General features: G+C 43.6%; 1 protein-coding gene across 1 annotated transcript in view; it reads right to left on the reverse strand.

Annotated features, from left to right (window-relative positions):
* NIBAN1 (niban apoptosis regulator 1) overlaps positions 1-19,317 on the reverse strand; it is a 121,306-nt gene extending 101,989 nt beyond the window's left edge. The window contains exon 1 of the mRNA XM_037034979.1: positions 19,079-19,317. Within this exon, the coding sequence (XP_036890874.1) occupies positions 19,079-19,133 (55 nt within the window). The 5' untranslated portion in view covers positions 19,134-19,317. The remainder of the gene's footprint in view (positions 1-19,078) is intronic.
* Positions 19,318-21,829: the final 2,512 nt, after the last annotated feature.

The raw sequence follows: 21,829 nt of genomic DNA on the forward strand, positions 1-21,829 counted from the left end.
CTGGCACAGTTCACTCACAAAATAACCTGTCCAAATGTGGATCGACTGGCTCTAGGTATAGGGGTGTCCAACCTTTCGGCATCTGTGGGCCACACTGGAAGAAGAAGACTTATCTCAGGCCACACATTAAATACACAAACACTAAAGGAAACAAAAAAAACCTCGTACTGTTTGAAGTACATTTACGATTTTGTGTTGGGCCACATTCATAGCCACCCTGGGCCTCATGAGACCTGTTGGACACCCCTGCTGGGAGATAATGAGTTTCTCAATGGACATACGATATTGAAAACCACTCATAAGGGTTCAGTAAGGACATTCAAGCTAAGATGGCCTTTAACTTCCTTTAAATTCCCTTCCTGAGAGGCAAGCAAGTGATGTTTACTCTTTCAATAAAATCTCCTTGAACTATGAGGCTTATAGAGTGATGACCCCAAAGAGTGATGAACTGGAAAAATAATGGGGATGAAAAAAACTTCTTAGATGAATTAGTCATTCCACTACTCCCAGCTGAGCACAATCAAGATATTCAAAAATATGTAGCCAGAAGAAAAAACCCTTAGGAATAAGAATTGTCAAACGCAATAATATATTATTGCATACGTTTATGGCATATTTTTTCCCCACGGATCCACAGGTAAACATGGTATTGAAACAGAGCTAATCCAGAAACATTTCCATTGAAAGAGGCAGAGATTCAGTTAACTCCAGTTCAAAGCATCTATTTATTGATGTATTCATTCATTCGACAAACCAGTATTGAGGACAGATTGTGAAATACAAGATGGGTAGGAAAATAAGACAAATTTTCCATTAGCAAGAGCTCAGATTAGTTACTGTGTTCAGGAGGCTCAGAAACTCAGTGGAGCTGATAGACTGCACTCCTATCGTGCCTTTCATTTTAAAGCTATAATTTTTAAAATTGTTCACGCTCTTTGGCATCTAAGAAGCACTTCTAAGGAAATAATCACAGAGGCATGTAAATATTTATGCAGCAGGATGCTCACCAAAATCTTATTTATAATAATAAAAATCTGAAAATGACCTTCATGTCTAACAAGAGGAGAATGGGGAAGTAAATTATAGGCTATGTGGAAGCTAGGGTCCTCCACAGCCAATAAAACTTAGGCTTTAGAAGAATATTTAGTGAAGTAACGATAAGGGAATTGTTTGTGACATAGTGTGCAGCAGCTGTATACAGACTTGTATGAAAATATGATCCAAGGACATAGCACACTGCACTTTCCTCTCTAAACAGAGCAGTTATTAATCTTGTGATAATGCTTTTCTTAGAATAACTATCATAACTGAGCTAGGGCAACGCTAAGGGGCATAAATCACACATATTCCAGTACAAAGTCCCAAACTGGAATTTAAGTCTCGGTGCCTAGTCTGGAAATTGAGGATGATAATATTTATAGGAAATTGCATAGCAGTGGGATGGGGTCCCCGCTTTGCCACAGACCAGCCATAAATAAGGCTCCTGTGCCACCCGGCGGGCAGCAGAAATCCCCATCCACTATCGCCATCATCTTCGGTGAGTGGAGGACCAGAAAGAAGCAATAAAGAGATCCTTCAGTGGAGTGGTGATTTAAAACAACTCAATCAAGATAGTGATTTTCTTTATCTGCTTTATCTCCAAACCAGTTTTTTAAATCAAGGGTTATAAAGTAAGGGGCCCTCCCACCCCCAGTCGGAGTGACTGTCTTAGCCCCATTCACTAGCATGGCGGAGTCTTCCTTAATTTAGAAGTTGATGGTCTCATGATTGACCACCTGTAAACACAGGTGGCAAACACAAGGCCCGTGGGCCAAATCCGGCCCTCCACCTTGTTTTATTTGGCCCGGCACCTTGCTCCTACCCAGTGGCAGTGCTGGCTCCTTGCCCCTAATTAAGGAGTAGTTACATTTGTACAGTCCTAAAATTACATTCGACCCTTTAAAGGCAACTGTGAGGCTGATGGGCCCCCAGTGAAAATGAGTTTGACGCCACTGAATTAGCTTGACGTTGAACAAGATAGCTGACCCTGTTGGTGAGAAGGTGCACAAATTTGCTTTTCCTAGGCCACCCATGAATGTTGAGCCTGGTGAGGGGAATCTGCAAAAGGTACCCGAATAATGACAAAGAGCTAATGTAAGCAATTTTCCTCTGCGATGGACTCCATATTCTCAGGGAGGCAAGCCCTGGACACACTGCCTTTCCACTCCATCATTCTCCTGATATGTAACAGGGGCCATTAAACTAGGTAAGAAGATGAATTGCTGGGGATGTTTATGCATGCCTTCAGCAGCCCATGAAATGTACCCAAGAACAATAAAGATATCTGATGACCTGTCAGGGAGATGCCTATGCAAATGAGAACATCATGATTATACTTCTGCTTCGTCTAAAGGCTCTCATGATATACAGAGGGGAAATTTCCACTTGCTCGTAGCATCACAAATAAGAAGCCGGTTTCAGACTAGGACAGGCTGGAAATGAAAATTCATGGCCCAATGCCTAATGCAGCCATAAAAGAGGACGATAATGGACATAGATCAGCATCCAAGCTTATTTCCTTTGAAAACAATAATTTCATCAGATGACAGTTCTTACCGCTCTCCTGAAATTATAGTATTTGGCAGTAAAAGTCATTTGCATTCCTCAGAAGTAAAATATGTTGTAAATGCTATGTCATCAGCGTCTTTCTGCTCTTAAATAATAAATGATGCTCCTGACCAGAATTCAACAACCTTCAAGGTGCCGAAAAGAAGTAAGACACAAAGAGGTCAAAACAACCGACAGAGAGCCATTCAGCCAACTCCTTTGGAAAGGAGGAAGTCAGCTCTGTTAGTCTGAGTCCAGTCTCGGCCTCTTGTGGCTGCGTAGTGACATGGTACATAAGGCCAGGACTGGCTTCAAGGAGAATGTCATCCATTTAGGATTCCATGCGTGGCCTTCACCACAGACTTACCTTCCCTGGACCTCACTTGCCGTCTGCAAAGTGAGCATGAAAATTGTACCTATTCCAGAAGATCATTGTGAGGATTTAAACGAGGTAACGCATATAAAGTTTCCAACGTAGTGCCTGGCAGGTGATTAAAGACCTCGCTGAACAAAAAACAGTTACCATCACCGTTACCATTATTTTTGTTATTATTGTTATGCCATCTGCCTATCTGACATCTCCACTCGGATACCCACCTTGGCATGTCTGAAACTGAAGTCCTCATTTGCACGCCCACCCCCACTCCCAGCCCTCTCTCTTTCAATGAGCGGCAAGCCCACCCTTTCCATTGCTCTCATCAGAGACCTTGGAGTTGTGCTGAAGCCACTAACTTCCTCCTGCCCCACAGACCTGTTAGCTCTGCCTCCAAAATCCATTGATAACCCAACCACTTCTCACTACCTCCAGGGACCCCCTAGCCCTAGCTACCCCTGACCTAGATTACAGCTCCAGCTTCCTAACTGGCCTCCTGTTTCCTCCCTTGCCCCTTCCTTTTACCGCCTGTTCTCAACACAGCAGTCTGAGAAATCAGATTATGTCATTCCTGTGCCCAGAACTCCCCATGATTTCTCCAGCCCAAGTCTTTACAACGGCCCTCGAGTCCCTCTGTGACATGGCCCCACCCACCTCCCTGCCATCTTTATTAGCACAAGTGGCGTGCGCCTCCTCAGAACAGCAAGAATGCTATTCCTAAGACCAGACAAGCTCCTTTCCCAATTCAGAGCCTTTGAATTTCCTATTTCCTCTGCCCAGGGTGTACCTCCCCAGATACCCTGTATCCCACTCTGGTACTTCATTCAGCTGTTAGAGAGGAATTCCCTGACCCTTGTCTGAAGGGGTAGCCCTCACCACACTCTTTTCTCCTCCCTCTTCTTATGTATCTTCGTAATTTTATTACCACACACCATCCAATTATTTGTTTCCTTCTTTCTCCCCATTACCACCTCCATAATGAAGTCCCCCGAGAGCAGTTTAGTCTGTTCTGTTCATCTCAATTCACAGAATGGCACATTCTATCTGATGACTAGAATGAAAGGCAGGAAATGAATGTCTCGCCATTGGAAATGGATGTGTTTCATGGAGTTTTATATGCCCATCTTCGGTAAGATTCTTTGGAGAGTCTTAATCAATTAAGCAACCTTTTCACTAAGAAGAAAACTGAGGCCTAAAGACAAGCCCAAAGTCACATGGTAAATATTAGAACGAGGCTTCAAACAACTAACTGCTTCTGTACCAAATTTCATGTCGTCCTCCCAAAGTCCATGCTTTCTAATGAAACTGGAGTGTACTATATAGTCTTACCTCCATAAATTATAGAAACTGTATATCAGCTCAGTTCCGGTTCCAGGCAGTACTGTGAAACCCATGTTGCAGTGGCAGAAACCAAGGTTAGAGGAGATTAGAGAACTTCAGAAGGTTGTAGCACTAGCCAGCAACTGGTACTGGTGTCCCTGAACTTGGGGGTGTGCCTGCAGGGCCAGTAGTCTGATGAATCGAGAAAGCTGCACATTTACCATTTATGATGAATGTTTCATTAGGCTTTTTAGTTTGCCCACTTTTCTGAAAATGGAACGGACATATCATAAGTATCATTTTGAAAGCTTTTATCATAAATCTTAATGTCTTACACTCATTGGCAAAATACATCATAGGTATATATTTCTCCATTTAATGAACAACAAATAGTGAGCGAAGATTAAAACTCTCTCTGGAGAAATGCTGAGTTTGGCTAGCAACCCCTCTCATGGCGCTCTGTATTTTCAGAAAAAAACATATGGAAACACCAAGAGCTGTACTCTCTTTCTCGGGCATCCATCAGCGCCCATAGCCGTGATGATCTGAAATAAGCGAAGTGGTTGTGGTGTGCCTCGAGACTCTCTCTAATAATATTGGAGAAGGAAATACCAAACACAAAACATGCTGGAAGGTGGGCCACTAACGTCATCGTGGGTCGGGAGGCATTCCTACAGCTCCTTCTCGGAACTTATAGAATTCTATAAGACCGCTGAAAATGCAGAGAAATGCCAGGACAGAGAAAATGGAACATCCCAGAATGCAGATGACATATGATCTTTTCCAAAGAGTCTGAGTAAGGTGCTATGTTATTTCAGTTTCAAGAGCAAAGCATATGGTTCAAAAATCACTTGCAGTATTGAAAAGTACTACAAGGGGAAGCAGTGGCAATATATCATTTAAAGGAGGGCTTTTAAAAATCTTAGCTCTTATTATAAATATAATTTAAATGCACAGTGCAGGCCCAAATGCAGTCCTGTGAAAATTGGTGCCTCGCAGAGGAAGAGTGAGTTGGAAGGAGGAAAACCCCATGGGAAGGAATAGCCTGGAACCAAAAGATCACTGAAAATTCCAGACATCCTCTTAAAGTTGGCTATAGAATCCAGAGTGAGAGCCAAGAAGAGAAAATAGAGAAAATTCAGCTATGTACCCTACCAGGTCCTGGCTGGGAGAAAGGGGTGGTCACACTAAGTACTAGGGCATCATATGTTTCCATCCCTTTCAAACAAAATCACAAAGAGATAAGAAAAGTTTAGGGTTTCTTTATGAGCTTAAACACCGAGGGAAACACAGGAGACCTGCAACCAAGCCAGACGGACTCAGGGCTTCATCAGAGACTCAAGTACCCGCCAACCTGTCCACCCAACTGTGCATGCAATTCTTGAGTACCAACTGGACAGTACGCCTACGTGTTCAATGTAGGGCTCAATAATATAATGCATAAGCTTAAAAACAGACTTGGCATTTGCAGGATTTTTATATATAACTCAGAATTAAAGTATGTTCCGTTTGCACTGGAAACATAAAGCTTGGAGATTTCTGGTTCGGTGCAGCTTGGCTGAAATAGCACAGGCTGTGAAAAGAGCTCCGTGCCATGGTGTGGAGACCCAGGTTCCAGTCCTGTCTCTGCCACAACGGGTGGACCGGACAGGAGTGGCTCACTCAGTCACTCAGGTCACAGTGAGAAGATTGGGTTGGATGCTCGTCTCTCAAGTCCCTGCGGCTCCCCGAGTCTTCTACAAAACTTCGTTTAGAAACAACAGTCTAAAATACCACGTGAGCCCCAGATGTGAGCCTCAAGCGTGATTTTAAGATTTCTGTAGCACATTCTAAGTTGATTTTAGTATAGTTTAATCCAATAGAACCAAAATAGTACCACTTCGATATGTAATGCTATTAAATAACATTAACGAGGCATTTTACATTCTTTCCTTTGTACCAAGATTTAAAAGCCCTGTGTGTATTTTTTCACTTGCGTCATATCTTAATTTGAACTACCCACATTTCAAGAGTTCGATGGTTATATGTGTTTAATTACTACTGTATAGGCAGCTCAGGTTTCGAGGGCTTAAACATTTCTTACCTGAACATAAAGTGAAGAAAGAGCCCACCTTCAAAGTGAGAATGCACTTAAAGTAGAAAGACTGTTCATTAACTATTAGGGTCAACATGTTGAGGGAATGTAAGGGAAGAGGTAATTAACAAAAGGAGAGGACTTTGATGGAAATGGCCAAATGGATACCGAAGAAAGCTTGAAGTGGAACAGAAATGAACTTCAGGCCTGGCCCATAAAATGTTCACACCAAAATTGTCAGTCCCTCCTCTTATCTGCAGACATACACAGGGTGTCCAGGTAAGGTCTTTGTGGCCCTAAGAATGATAGAGCCACTAGGCCAGGGCTTCTGGAGTCTGTGGGCCCTTATGGGATCTGTGGATAGAATTCGGGGGATCCAGAAGTTGAGTGGAAGGAAATAACAGTTATTCGTATTAGCTGCCAACTCCAATTCAGCTTTCCCTACTGCACGTGGGCACCAAACCACAGCGGAATGTGGCAGTACTTATGGCTCCGTCATCAGTAGACACTGCAGGCGTCTCCACCACACATTTCACTCGCTGCCTGTCGCAGAAGAGCGTTTTGTCACGATGACGGCAGTCATGAGACCCAGCACGAGACCTTGTCATCAGAGGCATCGAGAAGCACACTACAATATTACACTACAGATTTGAAAATATTCTGATAACTGCATTGTCATAAAATTGGATTCTTTGGTACATCCATTTCTTTTTCTTTTGAAAATGTCATTCTGAGAAGGGTTCACCAGACTGCCCGGCGGTCTGTGGCACAACGCATTAGACAGAAGGAGTCTGGGGCCCTGAATGACCCCGCCCCGTCTCTGTCCCATGAAGAACCACACTGGATTGTGTGATGAGTGAGATATAAATCACTATCAGGACCAGCTCCCGAGATCTGGGGAGTGTTCGTTTCGGCAGTCAGCCCAGTGCAAGCTACAACGGAAATCTGGCTTCTGGCCGCCAGCAACTGCTTCTCACAGCAACTGGATTCTATGCCCTGAAGAGAGGGGAACCACTAGCAGTGTGGTGCTGCTGGTAAGCTGGGTCTCAAAACAAAACAAAACAAAACAAAATGACCTGGCAAGGCTGATCGCAGGCTCCCAATACCACGTCCCTAAACTCTGAGTCAGGAAGGGACACCCAAGTTCAGTGCTCGCCAGCCAGTGCGAGCGCATTCCTGGCACACCTGGGGGCTGCTCTACACCCCCCCACACACACCCCCCGCTCGTGACCCAGCCTAGAAAGCTGTGTTGTGGCTGCCCTTGCCTGATTTGAGGGCAGGGATGTGGCAGAATCTTGAGAATAATTGTTTCAAGACTCCTGTTTAAACAATTGCGCCTGACTCTTCCATAATGAATAAATAAAGCAAAATACCTTCGATGCAGTAATTTGTAAATGCAACAAGCTGTTGAAAGGAATCTAATTAGTACTAATTACAATCCTAGAGTGTCCCAACAAATTATAATGCCATTGCTTCTGTCGAGGCATTGTGTTTAAACACGCTGAAACATTAATTAGTCTGCATGCAGAACAAATGTGTGAGTTAGGTATTATTTGGCAGCATCTGAAAGCCAATTATTCACTCTGGGAAGGCTGGGTACCATTTCTGATAGTGAAAACAAATTTATTAGCCTAATAGTAGGATTGGGAGATCAGCAGATTGTATTACCTTCATCTCTGAGCTCTTTCCATCTCACCGGGCATTTCTGCTTGTCCTAATTTTACATCTAAGAAACTGAAGGCAGCCAGTCGGCAGATGTGATATCTACAGAGAATCCAGCTTCGGATTCAGAGAGTCCTCAGGAAATTATAGTCACTCCTGTTTTTCAAGTTGGAAAGCTTCACTTATGGGTCTTTGAGGCTTTCTTCACAAACATAAATATTTTCTTCTATAATGAAGAAGGTACCTAAAATGACCATTTCACTTCAAGTTTTAAAGTAACATAGAAGACCTGCTTGCACCTACTTGTAAATTCCATATTATGTTTTGCTAATGTGTAGACAAATTTTAATTTCTGGATTAAGCTATTTATAATCTCATCCACTGGAACTATTCACTTCGAACAATAGTGTAATTATTTAAAAGTAAGATATAGAAGCAAGGGTTTAGTAAATTCAGACCAATTCAGACCAAGGGATAAGTTACTGGTTTAGCTCATAAAGAAAATACGTCACTGTTCAAATCCTATCAGGTTGACATTCCTTTCCATGAAAGAAAAAGTTACATGGACAAGTTACTGGCTATTTCCGAAAGAATATTCGATATCCTGTTAACTTTTCTCTGAGACAGTTACTTCCTGGTACTTTGTAAGTGTTCCACAAATACTAGCATTTACTCTCATTATTATCATTATTCCACAGACTAGGAGTTATCATTTTTCATGAAAAACTAACATCCTATGTAAAGTACAGCATAAGAAATATAGTCGATAATATTGTAATAGCTCTGCCTGGTGCCAACTGGTTACTACAAATACCAGGGGGGACATTTGTAAAGCATATGACCATCTAACCACCAATCTGTACACCTGAAACGAAATAAAAGTAATACAGAATATAAACTGTAATTGAAAAAAATTTTAATAAATAAAAAGATCAAGATAAAAAACAAGAATTGACATCTCAGTCATACTCTTAGGTCTTTGCCATGCCATAGAATTTTTATTTACTTTAAGTTTAAGCAGTACCTTTTAGTAAATGTTACTGACATAATTCTCTCTGATGAAACCATTTAAGGTGTTGATACTGCAGATATTATGCGTTTTTCCATTGTTGCTCCTAGAATTTATCTTAATCTGACTCCAGGCCTGTGTCCATTTCATTTAGGCAAGTATGCAGTCATATCTATCTAACTCATTCCACATAACTTATGTAAGAGATAATTTTTTAAAACAAATCTGTTCAGTTGAAATTGGGGAAAGCCTCTGAATTCTTTTGAGCTAATGGCAGAAATTAACACCCATCCTGTGTGATTCCTAAAGATAACGGCACAGGCCCATTACCGACAATGTCCTTTTTGAAAGAACATCCCCGGTTTTCCTCCTGAGTTGACCCTGCTCCTTGGTTCCGGCCCCAAACCAGCACATGCCAGCAGCTCCACGTGCAGACCTGCTCTACCTCCCTCCCAGACCTACTGAGAAAGCAGGGAACAGGTAGCGCCGCTACAGTCTCCAACAGCAGTTCTGACAGGCGGCAAAAGCACAGTCGTCGTATTGTTCTTTCCTACAGACTGGAGAGAAGAATCATTTTTCTTGTCTTCCATTTCTCTCCTCATCGTGTCCCTGTTTTTCCCTTTAGCAAATGGAACATATTTCTAAAACCCGTCTTCATATCTTTGCCTGCTCATTTCATCATGTCTGTGGTTCCTGTCTGTTTCTATAGGTGGATATTTTCCCTTAGAGTTAAGGATATTTCCTGCTTCTTCATGTGCCTGGGAACTGTTGATTGGATACTGGATATTGCGAATTTTGCATCGCTGGATGTATATTTTGTTGTGTTCCTATAAAGAATGTTGGACTTCATTCAGGCATGCAGTTAAGTTATTTAGGACCAGTTTGGTCTTGCTGAAGTTTGTTTTTACATTTTTTTTTTTAATGAGAGCAGGTCCAGAGCAGCCTTGAAGTCAAGGGCTAATTTCTGCTCACTACTCCTGAGGACTCTACTATACAAGGTCCTGTGTATTACAAGGTCTTTCTATTTTGGATGATGGGAATACAGACAATTCTCAGCTCTGGATGAGTGCCAGGAATCACTTGACTCCATAAATCCAGACACACACAATCTGCTGTTCTAGCAAAAAAAGTTTTGTATTATTTCTTTGATCATTTTGTCTCTTTCACTTTCTATGTTCTCTATTTTCTGGGACTTCTGTGAGTCAGATATTAAAATATTTAGATTGATCCTTTCATTGCTTTTAATATTGCCTCTTCTATTTTCCATCTTTTGATTTTTTTCTTCTGTTTTCTGAAAGATTTCCTCAACTTTATTTTCCAAAGCAACACTTGGATTTTGTAAAATATTCATCCTTAGATATTTCATTTCCAAGAGCGATTTTTATTCCATTATTGTTACTTCCTCGCTGTATCCTGAACGTGTTTTACAAGCTCAACACTTCTCTTATATTTGAGAATATTCATTATCGTTTTAAATTTTTTTCTCCTCTCATTCATGTATTCATCAGATATTTATTGGTAGCAAACCACGCACCATGCAGTGATCGATTGGTTGAGAACAAACAGCAGTGAATCACTCATGCTTTCATGGAGCTTATATTGCTAATGGTGGTCGGCGGAGAATAAAAATCTAACAAGTAAACATATCATATCACATGTCTCTTGATAACAGTGCTATGAGGATCCCCTCCCATCAAACCCCTCTCTCTCTTGCTCACTATGCTCCTACACTGCAGCCGAACCGCCCTTTCTCTGGTTCCTTCAAGTTTCGTCCCCTCTTTTCCCTTCTATATGCTGTTCCCTCTACTCACAATGTTCTCTCCCCCAGGTTCTTCACGTGAATAGTCACATACTGGCCTGCTCAGCACCCTATGCTAAATACACCTCTTCTCCTTGCCCTATCATTACCATTTGTTTCCTGTCCCCGTAGCTTTTTTATTCCCTGCATGACACTTATTAAAACTTGTAATGTGGGTTACCTGCCTAAGAGCCATTCATGCTTTTTTCTTGCTAACTCAACCTGATTTTGCCCAGGTATCCATGATACTCCACACAGCCAACTGCTTCAGAAAAGGCCTCCCTTGGCCCCAGCTCTGGGGTGAGTCTAGATCCATCTAACCAAATCATGATATTTCCATACTCTCACCAGTGATGGATTAGCTTGGAGGCATGCGTGACCCAGTTCTGATCAGCGGGAGTCTGCTAGCGAGGCACCTGGGGGTGGCGTGCTCTCATGAAGAGACTCAAAGGAGAGACAGTCCTCTTGCCAGCCTCTGAGATGCTGTTTTACCTAAGAATGTGACTCTTCGAGTCATGAGGGAAGCCATCCCACAAAGGGTAGAAAGATTCAAAAAAAATAAGCTGACCTTGGGCGATAACCCTGTGCCACCAAATGAGCCTGCCTTCCTGCTTTTTTGGGTTCCCATGAGCTCTTCTGGAGGAATCTACTAGATCCTGGGCTTCGACCATCAGAGAGACGGCGCCATGAGGACTGAGGCATTAAATAACACTTACTTTCTAAAACAGAGTAGGGAAGAAGACATGTAGTAGGATGGTTACATTCTCTGACATAGTAAAATCATAAAACAAAATTGGCAGAGAATGGAGACAGCATATACAAAAATTTTGTTACTCCTTAACACAATTTGATTCTTTTCTATAACCATAACTGATGGTGGTAGTATTCATGTCGTTGCCTGGTGCTCTTGTACGTATTGGGGGGGGTGGTTAAAGCAAATGAGAATTTGGGGATATGTAATTCTTTCATCCTGTGCTTTGAGAACCAAGAAAAATGAAGTGTAAATATAACGTAGGAAATAGACACTTTTTCCTAGTTCTGTCCACCAGAAAGATCCTGAAACAATGGCCAACCCAGTCGTGGCAATGAGCCTCCTGAGGCCCAAACTGTCATCTTAAAATAGTATTTCCCACTGAGAGAAAGAGTCTTCTTAAAATACTATTTCTCCTTTGTAGAGATAGGATAGGAAACAAACAAGATGAGCCTTGAATACACCCTGACCTACCAGATAGCAAGGAAGCCACCAACTACTGTTGGGGGTATTTCAAAAGGACTCGGAAGCCAACTTGAAGAGTTTTTCATTCCTGATGGAAAATTTGAGCTTCAGTGAGGATAAGAATTACAGCAGCATTCACGAATTCATAATGATACTTTTTAAGTTAATTGACCACCTTCGGAAGATGACAGGAAAGCAATCAATTATCTGGAAAACTGGTAAATAAAAGGAAAGGATAAAGTTTGAATCCTGCCTTTCCTATGTAAACTATAATACAGAGGAACCAAATATAGTGAAGGAAAGTAGCAGTCTATAAAATTATTCTAATAGATGAAAATGAAATGACACAATAGAGTAGCACCATAATTTAACCCGCCCCCCCAATGAAGCGTTGGATCCTGGCAATGAGCTTCAACGGTTGCTAACACCACAGNGTCATGGCAATGAGCCTCCTGAGGCCCAAACTGTCATCTTAAAATAGTATTTCCCACTGAGAGAAAGAGTCATCTTAAAATACTATTTCTCCTTTGTAGAGATAGGATAGGAAACAAACAAGATGAGCCTCGAATACACCCTGACCTACCAGATAGCAAGGAAGCCACCAACTACTGTTGGGGGTATTTCAAAAGGACTCAGAAGCCAACTTGAAGAGTTTTTCATTCCTGATGGAAAATTTGAGCTTCAGTGAGGATAAGAATTATGGTGGCATTCACGAATTCATAATGATACTTTTTAAGTTAATTGATCACCTTCGGAAGATGACAGGAAAGCAATAAATTATCTGGAAAACTGGTAAATAAAAGGAAAGGATAAAGTTTGAATCCTGCCTTTCCTATGTAAACTATAATACAGAGGAACCAAATATAGTGAAGGAAAGTAGCAGTCTATAAAATTATTCTAATAGATGAAAATGAAATGACACAATAGAGTAGCACCATAATTTAACCCGCCCCCCCAATGAAGCGTTGGATCCTGGCAATGAGCTTCAACGGTTGCTAACACCACAGAAAGGGACAACCAGATGCCATGTACCCCCAGACGAAGAACACATCACCCCCTGTAGTCTTCACAAAACTATGACTCCCCGGTCTGATGGAGTCTCACTGTCACGCTGTCAATTTGAAGAAAACGCAAGAGAAATATGTGGAACTCACATCGCTAGCAAATTCCAGACTGTGGAAAACCCTGCCTGCCAAATGGCCCAGATCCTTCAACAGATACTTTGCAAGTAAAAGACAGAGATGGAGGGGAAGACTGTAAATTAAAAGAAAGTTAAAACGGATATTTTTTTTAAATGGGCAAGGCTACACTACAGTGCTTAAAGATGCATGGGTGATAAAACCATAAGGAAACACAAGGATGCCATCCCTATGAAATCTAGGATGAGTGAGTGGCGGGGTGGTCTGTTACTGTGGCCATCTCCAAGGAGCCTTAACTCGTGGTATCTTTGACTTTGCAGAGTCCCCTCCCCTTGCATTGGGCCTGGCCTCAGACTTGATTTAACAATTGAATGTAGCAAGTCATGCTCAGCCATTCCAGGCTTAAACCCTAAGAACCCTGGCAGCTTCTAGAAATTTTGTACCCTGGCAAACCCTGACCTATCATTTTAAAAGTCCAGTACCCTACTGGAGAGACAGGTATAAGGGCCACCCAGACCAGGGGGGGACAGAAAGCCCTCCAAGTTGAGGCCAGCCACCAGCCAATCTGCCAGCAGAAAACAGCCACAGGAAGGAATGCCCACCGGGAAGTTCGAAGTATAAAACTGCCCAGCTGGACCCGGGACAGGTAGAGGAATTGTGGGCAAAGAAGTAGTTGCTGTAGGAGCAATGACCTTTGGAGGGAGCTTGGGGGGCAGCAAGAGATAACTGAAGACAGCGGTTATTTCGGGAGACACAGAAAGGTCTAGGACTGGGAACGGAGCTCCTGAGTGAAAGCGTCTGCCGCACCTAGTGAAGTCCTTTCCATTTCTTGACCTGGGTGAGGGTGAAGGATACTCGCCTTAAATGATTCACTAAGCTCAGCGTTTGTATCATGCGGTTTTCCAAACCTGTACTTTATTTGAAAAAAATCGAGGAAAAAATCCACATGATTTGGCAGAGAGACGTTTACTTACTCTTTTTTCCAAAATTCCTTCAGGCTACGGACTTTTTCTAAACCACTGCGGGGCTCCTAGTAAAAACTATCAGTTTATTCTAATCCTGCAGATATCGACACTCAAACAGCATCATGAACAAAAACATAAACTTTGGGTCCTAGACCTTGCAATGTCCAAAACTGAATTAATTGCTTTCACATCTCTAAACCTTTCCCTCTCTCCTCTAAGTGAGAAAAAACATGTAGTACCAAAAAAAAAAAAAATTAGGCATTTTTATAAGCTGGCTTGCATTTTCTTATTGGCAGCAACTTGCTGGTCTCTTTTTAAAATGAATTTTCAGCTTCCAAGGAGAAAATCTGTATTGCATTTGGAGTTTTATGTGGTGGTGGTGCATGTGTACGTATTTTAGTTTGCAACTGTCAGAATTTTAGCCCTTCATTCCTAAGCATTACTGAAGTGGCTTAAATAGATTGTAACAGATTAATCATACCCCTTTATTCCTTTGTCTTCCTTTCCATTATCCTTTTGCCTTCTCTCCACCTCCATTTCACATTTCCCAATGCAAATTGCTACACATACCTTTTTTCTTTAAGCAGTATCCCCTAGCTTCACTGACAAAAAAATCAAAATTTCCCTTTAGGAGATTAAAAATTTGCCACCACAATTCACCCGGCATATTTTCTAAAACTTTCACGGCCCATTTAGTTTAGTTAGAGTAGAAACTACTGTTGCAAACTGAGCTCCTGCCCTTGCACTTTCCACCTGGGAACCCAGTTCAGACCTTCCCAAAGGTGACAATGGAGTGAACCTACAATCAGTTCAGTGGTCCACGGCAAAAGTAAACTTCAGCGTCCCAACAGGAAAATCACTACTGTCACCTTAAGACTTACTGCCCCTAAAGGAGCCTTGGGGTGTGGTCCTCCTGCAGCCAATGCTCACAGCAGAAAGAAGCATTTCATCACGAGCAGATTGTGACTTACCGCCCAGACTCTCCGAGTTCAGCAAAGCATGAATGGGGGACCCAAGAAAGAAGGTCACTGTCTCATCCACAACTACAGGGCCAAATGTTGATCTGTCTCAGTTTTGTCTATATCTCAGGTGATTCTAAGAAATTCACGCTACGGTTCCAAAGTCTTGGTTTGCAGTCACAAAAACTAAAGGTGGTAGAAAGTAATCATTGCCACTAGAAATTCTCAACCTGCAATCATTTTCATAATTTTAAACTCCTACTAGCTTCATCAGTAGATTGGTATACTTGAAGGCATTTTTTTAATCAAAATATATTAGGATCAATATATGTTTGGGCATTGTTGATACTGGATCCTTTCCTTCTTTTGCCTATCCCTGCTCCTTCCCCCCCAGAGGGCTGCAAATTCCCTTTTCTTAGGAGAATCCACTCATTTCTACAAATCAGGAACTGAGATAAATAACAATGGTGTAATCTTTACCCACTTCCTATTACCATTGCTAGCCAGACAAATCGAGCTCTAAGATCGCCTTACCACAATTATCCAGATAAATCAGATCAGGTCTTTGCCCAACTTCTCCCAACAAACCAGGACAGAAAAACAAGCCAATGTGTGGACGGGGACTACACATCCAGACCGAGAAGCCTGGGAACAGGCACAGCTCTCTCACCTTTCACTTACCTCGTCTACGGAGACTTCACCTTAGACACAGTTACCTGCATAAGTTTCTTATACAGTCACCTAAGTTAACCCTTACCATATAAACCTGATACAATTCCCCAGAGGGAAATATATGCTGTTTTTAAGCAGAAACTCATTTCTCACTTTAAAGCATCAGATCACTGATGAGCATTTCAGAGGGAGCCATTGGGCTCTTTATAGGATATGTGAGACTGACTATGAGTCAGGAAAAGAACAGTTTTCCTAACTGCTAGTTGTTGCTACTAGGCCTAGAAGTGTCCACCAGCCCCCACCCATTGAATTACAATTCCATGGTAATTTTTAAAAGAAAAAAAAATTGTTTAAACAGGAAAGCATTGTATTTTTGAAGCTATAGTTGACTTTCAGGCATACCAAAGGTTTGAAAAGAAAAAGGAAACAAGGCATAAAAAGAGAAAAGTGCCCTGGCTGGTGTGGCTCAGTAGATTGAGCACCAGCCTGCAAACCAAAGGATTGCTGGTTTGATTCCCAGTCAGGGCACATGCCTGGGTTGTGGGCCAGATCCTTGGTTGGGGGCACGTGATAGGCAACCACACATTGATGTTTCTTTCCCTCTCTTTCTCCCTCTCTAAAAATAAATAAAATCTTTGAAAAAAAAAGAGAGAGAGAAAAGTGTCCTAAATTGACCCCTGAGCTTTCTTTCTCATTTAAGGACACATTCAGGTCCTCACTGAAAGCGAACAGACGACACTGCCCATGTGATCACAGATTGGTCTCTGTCATTTATTGATAAAAGCATCTTACGAAGGGAAATTACTGAAAGTCTTCTAGGAACATTCCTGAAACTTTATTTTGTTGCAAGAAACATGAGTGTCGAAATCATTTGCAAAACTAACATCTTTAGAAATGAAGTAAGCCCCTAACACTTCTGATAACCCTTTACCCATCCATGTGACAACGATCCCTGTTGACACAGTTTTGAGGCACACAAACCAAACGGCAGCTGTCAAATGATTCAGCTAAAAGTAAATGTTGATTCAGACAGCTGCTTCTAGCACATACAAGATTAAATCAACAAAACTCGCTCCAAATACTCACACGCTGACAAGTTACTCTCCATATGTTAGCAAGACGATCAAGCTTGAAAGAAAATGATTGTCCCAGCTAAAAAAAAAAAAGCTTTTCAAATCTAAAATATTTCACTGGCAGCTACTTTATGAAAAACGGGTCATAAAATTGTCTTTAAACTTTCCTATCATACTTTCAATCATTCTGCTTACCATTGAATCCCAGCTTGAGAAATTTATGGGCTAAAGGATGAGCAAAAAGGGGAAGGTAGGGTTATGGTTTGCTTCATCCCACCCCCCCGCCGGCCCCCCCGCAGGATCTGGGGCTTCAAAGCCACCAGGAAGTCATAGTCCCATGACCTTTATTTGCTCATCCACTAACAATTCACAACCCCATGCGTTTTTCCAACACACTTTTCTTCTTTGGCAAGACTTAGGCGCTCAAATGAGGCAACGTCTCGTTTTCTCGTTAACTCTTCCCCCTGTCCCTAAGGGTTTAGGGACATTAACTCTTCCCCCTGTCCCTAAGGGTTTAGGCACTTGAAAGTGCCTCCCAAACAAAGAATGAGGAGACAAAATTGAGCAAAACTAGAGGATTCGGTTGAATGTCCCATAAGTCCTTCCTGGGTGATAGCTATCTCATCCTTCAGTGCACATAACCATCTAATTTCAATAATGAGATAACATATTCTCTTATCATGACCACGATGTCGGCATTCAGGATAGTCAGGACCATGAAGGCTTTTCAAGCTGGTTAACTCGCTCATTGCTGACTTCCATTGATTACTATAGATGGCCGTGCTCCAACTTCTGGTGTTTCTAGGCTTTGTGGTGAGTTAAAAAATCTTATAAAATAAGTGCCAGAAACATGCTTTGCTAATAGCTCAATGCAAGCCCCTTCTCACGTATTCTGTTACATACCTTATTTCAGTGCCCTGTACCACAAGGCTATGGCTAAACATGTGACACCAAGGCCTGCTTACTTTATGCTCTTTTGCTCATATAAACAGGTCATCCATCTTTTCCCCATTTTAAATAAACAACAGCAAAGGGATTGTTGACCAAGTTTTATCCCCTGACCATATGGGATGTGGATGACCTTCAAGTACCGAAAACACTAAGCAGGAATCCACAGAATCAACTATACAGCACTGAAGTGCCCTGGCTTAGTGGGTTTAGGTGTTATGGTGGGTAAAAACAATTATCGATTATAAGAACACTAAATAAACACCTTCTTCTTAGCAGAAGGTTCAGGGGTCTCAGGAAGACAGAGGTCTTCCAGACCACCCAGACAGAGGTCTCAGGAAGAACGCAGCCATTTCTTTACAGAATGAGGGTTTCACGGCCAGTTTAGAAGGTATTTAGAGAGCCAGAGAAACACTAACTTCACAAGACAACCAAGAGCCAAGTGGGTGGTGGACAAGGTGGAGTGGAGACACAGAGGCCAAAGGCACCCAGGAGATAGAGTCATGATTTCCTGCAGTTTCAGTTCAGTTTGGTTTTCTTTTTCTTCTGCCTCACACTCTTTTCTGAATCACCCCGTCTCTGAAAGTTTCTCAAAATGAGTTTCTCCCCATCTATGACTTGCAACAGTTACAAAATAGGTTAGTGTTCCGCTTTTGCTTTCCCCCTCCCCTTCTCCAGGAAGGGAAGGGGACCCTACAACCTGGAAGCGTGATGACATTGTCCTTTCTGCCTCTGATGAAATCATCCCCCCAGGTGACACTCTGAAGTTCAAGTGAAGCTGTGGCCAAGGCTGCGTTGTACAGAACCAGACCAGAAAGACCAGGAGGGAAATTCTGCTCGATAGGTCAGGAATCCCCAGGGAAATCTCCAGAAGCGAGGGGCATCCCCTGCGGTGTTCGGAGGCAAGTTCAGAAAGAGCTGAGAACCACGAAGTCCAGAGACAGAAAAGCCAGGTGTTTCTGGCCTGGGTGGGTCGGCGGTTGGGGAGGCCGAGCCCCAAGCCGACGACGCAGCGGAGGGAAGGAGGTCTTGCCCCACCCTGCAGCCTGCACCTGTCTCTCCCAGCCCTCCCAGGGCTCTTCCCCGAGCGTCCCCAGCCCCACCGGACCCGGGGCGCACCGTCCAGCCCCACCCGCCCTGGATGGAACCCGGGGACCCCTGCGCCGGCAGGTAGAGAGCAGGGCGTGGAGGCCGGGATGCATGGCGGGCACCTGCTCAGGACGTCCCCTCTGGGGCCAGTGCCCGGGCGGCCCTTCTGTCCCAAGGGTCCCCCGGGAGGCGTACCTCGGATGTAGGCACACTTGCCCTCGTCCAGCTGGCTGGAGGCCGAGGCGCCCATGGCTGCGCGGCGCGCGGGTGCTGAGCGCGGTGGCGGCCCGGCCCACACCCCAGGCGGCACTGGAGGCTCCGGTGCGTGCCCGCTGCTCGCGTCTGCAGGCTGAAGCGACGGGTAGCGGGCTCTGCAGTTAAAGGACCAACTTCCTCCGAGAAGCGCCGCCTTCTGGGACGCCTCCTCCAGGTCCGCGCCCTCCGAGGAGCTGTGGGCTGGCCCCAGGCCTTCTTCCCGCCCTCGCCTCTCTGCTCAGCTGCAAGGGGGTGTCCAGTCTGGAAGGATATTCGGCTCCTTCTCTTCGTCAGCTTCTTATTCTCAGTGGTTTAGGGCCGCCCAGAAACACCTTGGGGTAAACGGACCACTTCCCTGGTGACTGAAGACATCTGCGAGCTGGAACCTTCCCCACTTAACATCCCACCAGGTGGAGTTCTAGGTTTCCTAGCTTTGTACACTTTCTGGTACAAGCAGCAAGAGTTCTTCTCAAGCATGACCTAAGAACTGATTAGAAATGCAAAATTTCAGCTGTCTCCTGTCCCCACCACGTGGGGCCCCAGTTAGAAACTCTGGGAGCAGGGCCCAGTAATCTGTATTTCCACAGCACCCCCCACCCCACCCCCAGGTAATTCTGAAACCTGCTGAAGTTTGAGAACCAAGGGTAAACTGTACCTTCCTGCAGGGAAGAAGTTGAGCCAGGGAGGAAGTGGGAAATGAAAGGAAAAAAAAGAAAGAGACATCAAAAGACTTAGGGAAATCCCAGGGCTGGGTCCTACACTATGCTCCCAGCCCCAAACCTTAAGACCTGACCAGTACGTTCTTAGACCTCCAGGTGCCGTTGCTCTCCTTGACAGACTGAAAATATTTCCTTAGCAAGGGCATCTGTTCTTTTCCCACAGCCGCTATTTAGCTTGGCAGCCTGTCCCAAATAAGAACCAGCTTGGGGAGAAGGGACTCTATTCATTTCTTCCTATTCTTAGTAGTTAGGGCTTTAATGACTCCTGTTGACTTAACCTCCAAGGTCAAATGGCCTGGGCACACAGAGCCAGACCTCGAAGGCTCTTCCCTCCACAGTTCACCCGCCAGGACGTTAACGTGAAGATTTCTCCCAGCTCACACCCGGTCTCTCCCACCCTACACTCCCATGCGTCCGGAAATTCTCTCAGTTCTACAGTTGACTCTTCAACACCATGGGTTTGAACCTTGAGGGTCCACTTACAGGCAGGGTTTTTTCAATAAATATACAGTCAGATTTGGGTGTCCCCCCCCCCGGTTTCAAATTCCTGGCTTTTGGTATCTTCGGGGATACCGTACCCAGTCCCCTGTGCATACTGAGTATTTGGGGAGTCCCAAATCATGTGTGAGTTTTTTAATGGGGAGCGTTGATAACGGCTAATCCCCTGTACTGTTCCAGGGTCAAGTTCACTTTCAAAACAGCTTCCATACCCAATCATTTCTCATCCCCTGCGCTGCTGTCACTCCCATTGTTTCTCACCTGGATCGTCCCCACGGCCTCCCCACTGTTCTCCCGTCTTCAGAGAAAAAGCCACAGTCTGTCACTGACAGCAGGCCCGACTCTTCTTTGCCCTGGTCTGGGCGACTCTGCCCTTCCTCTCTCTGTTCCAGGCCCCGTGGCCTGTTTGCTCTGCCAGGACCACAGTGGGTGCTCTCCCTTTGCCCGGGAAACCACTCCTCTTCTCTCAGCTATTCCCACAGTTCACTCTCAAAATCTCTCACTTCATTTAAACCTCCCTGGAAAGGCTGACACCTTAGAGAGGCTTTTCTTGACCCCCTGTTTAGACCCCGGCCCTCAACTCTCCGTTCCTCTTGCTTCATCCGTCTATACATATCACATAGTATCATCGGACGTGTATTTCTCTGCTTGTCTCTGCCCAGTGAGACGGCAACTCCGTAAGGTCAGGGATTTTCTTTGGTGATGCTATTTCTTTTGTTTGTTTTTTAATTGTCTTCTTATTGTTTTTTCTTTAAGGGCAGGATTTTTATTCATTATGCTCTCCGATGTATCTCAAATGCCTAAAACAGGACCTGGCACATCGGAGGTACTCAGTAAATAACCACTGAATAAGTGATTGAATGAAATATAAAATATAAGAATCTGGACTCCATAAAAGTTGTGATCTCAATGACTAAAGAGCATTTCCAGATAATTACCTACACAAGGATTTAAACTATTCAATGTTCAATTCTCTTTTCTCAATATTGGCTTTTATAATTAAGCACATCTTCTCGGAGTAGCAATTCCTTTCATTACATAAATTGCTACAATTGTGTCTCAGAACACTGTTATTATTAAAGAAAACTAATTTGGATCTTCTGCCAGAAAATAGTTTTGGCTTGTCACCTTTTGTCTGAGAACACTTTAAGAAAAGACCAATTATTCTGATCTACCATTCTTTGCTCGTCTGCAACATGCACAGATGTGGGACGAGGTACAAGGAAGGATTTGTGAGGCATAGTGTTAACAAGCTTTGTAACCCAACAGCCCTGCTTCCAAGCCTAACCTGGTAACTCAATAGCCCCTGGACCTGGGCAAGTTGCTTACCTTCCTTCTCTCAGTCTCCTGATCTGTTCAATGGAGCTAATAACACATCATGAGCTATTGTCAAAATTGAATTTGATCTGGTCTGTGAGGCACTTACAATAGTCGTGGGGACACAGTGTTGAGTAAATGGAAGCTAGGACTATTG

The sequence above is a fragment of the Sturnira hondurensis genome, unplaced genomic scaffold, assembly GCF_014824575.4.
Source record: "Sturnira hondurensis isolate 20B ecotype Veracruz unplaced genomic scaffold, ASM1482457v3 Scaffold0022215, whole genome shotgun sequence".
Classification (NCBI taxonomy): Eukaryota; Metazoa; Chordata; class Mammalia; order Chiroptera; family Phyllostomidae; genus Sturnira; species Sturnira hondurensis.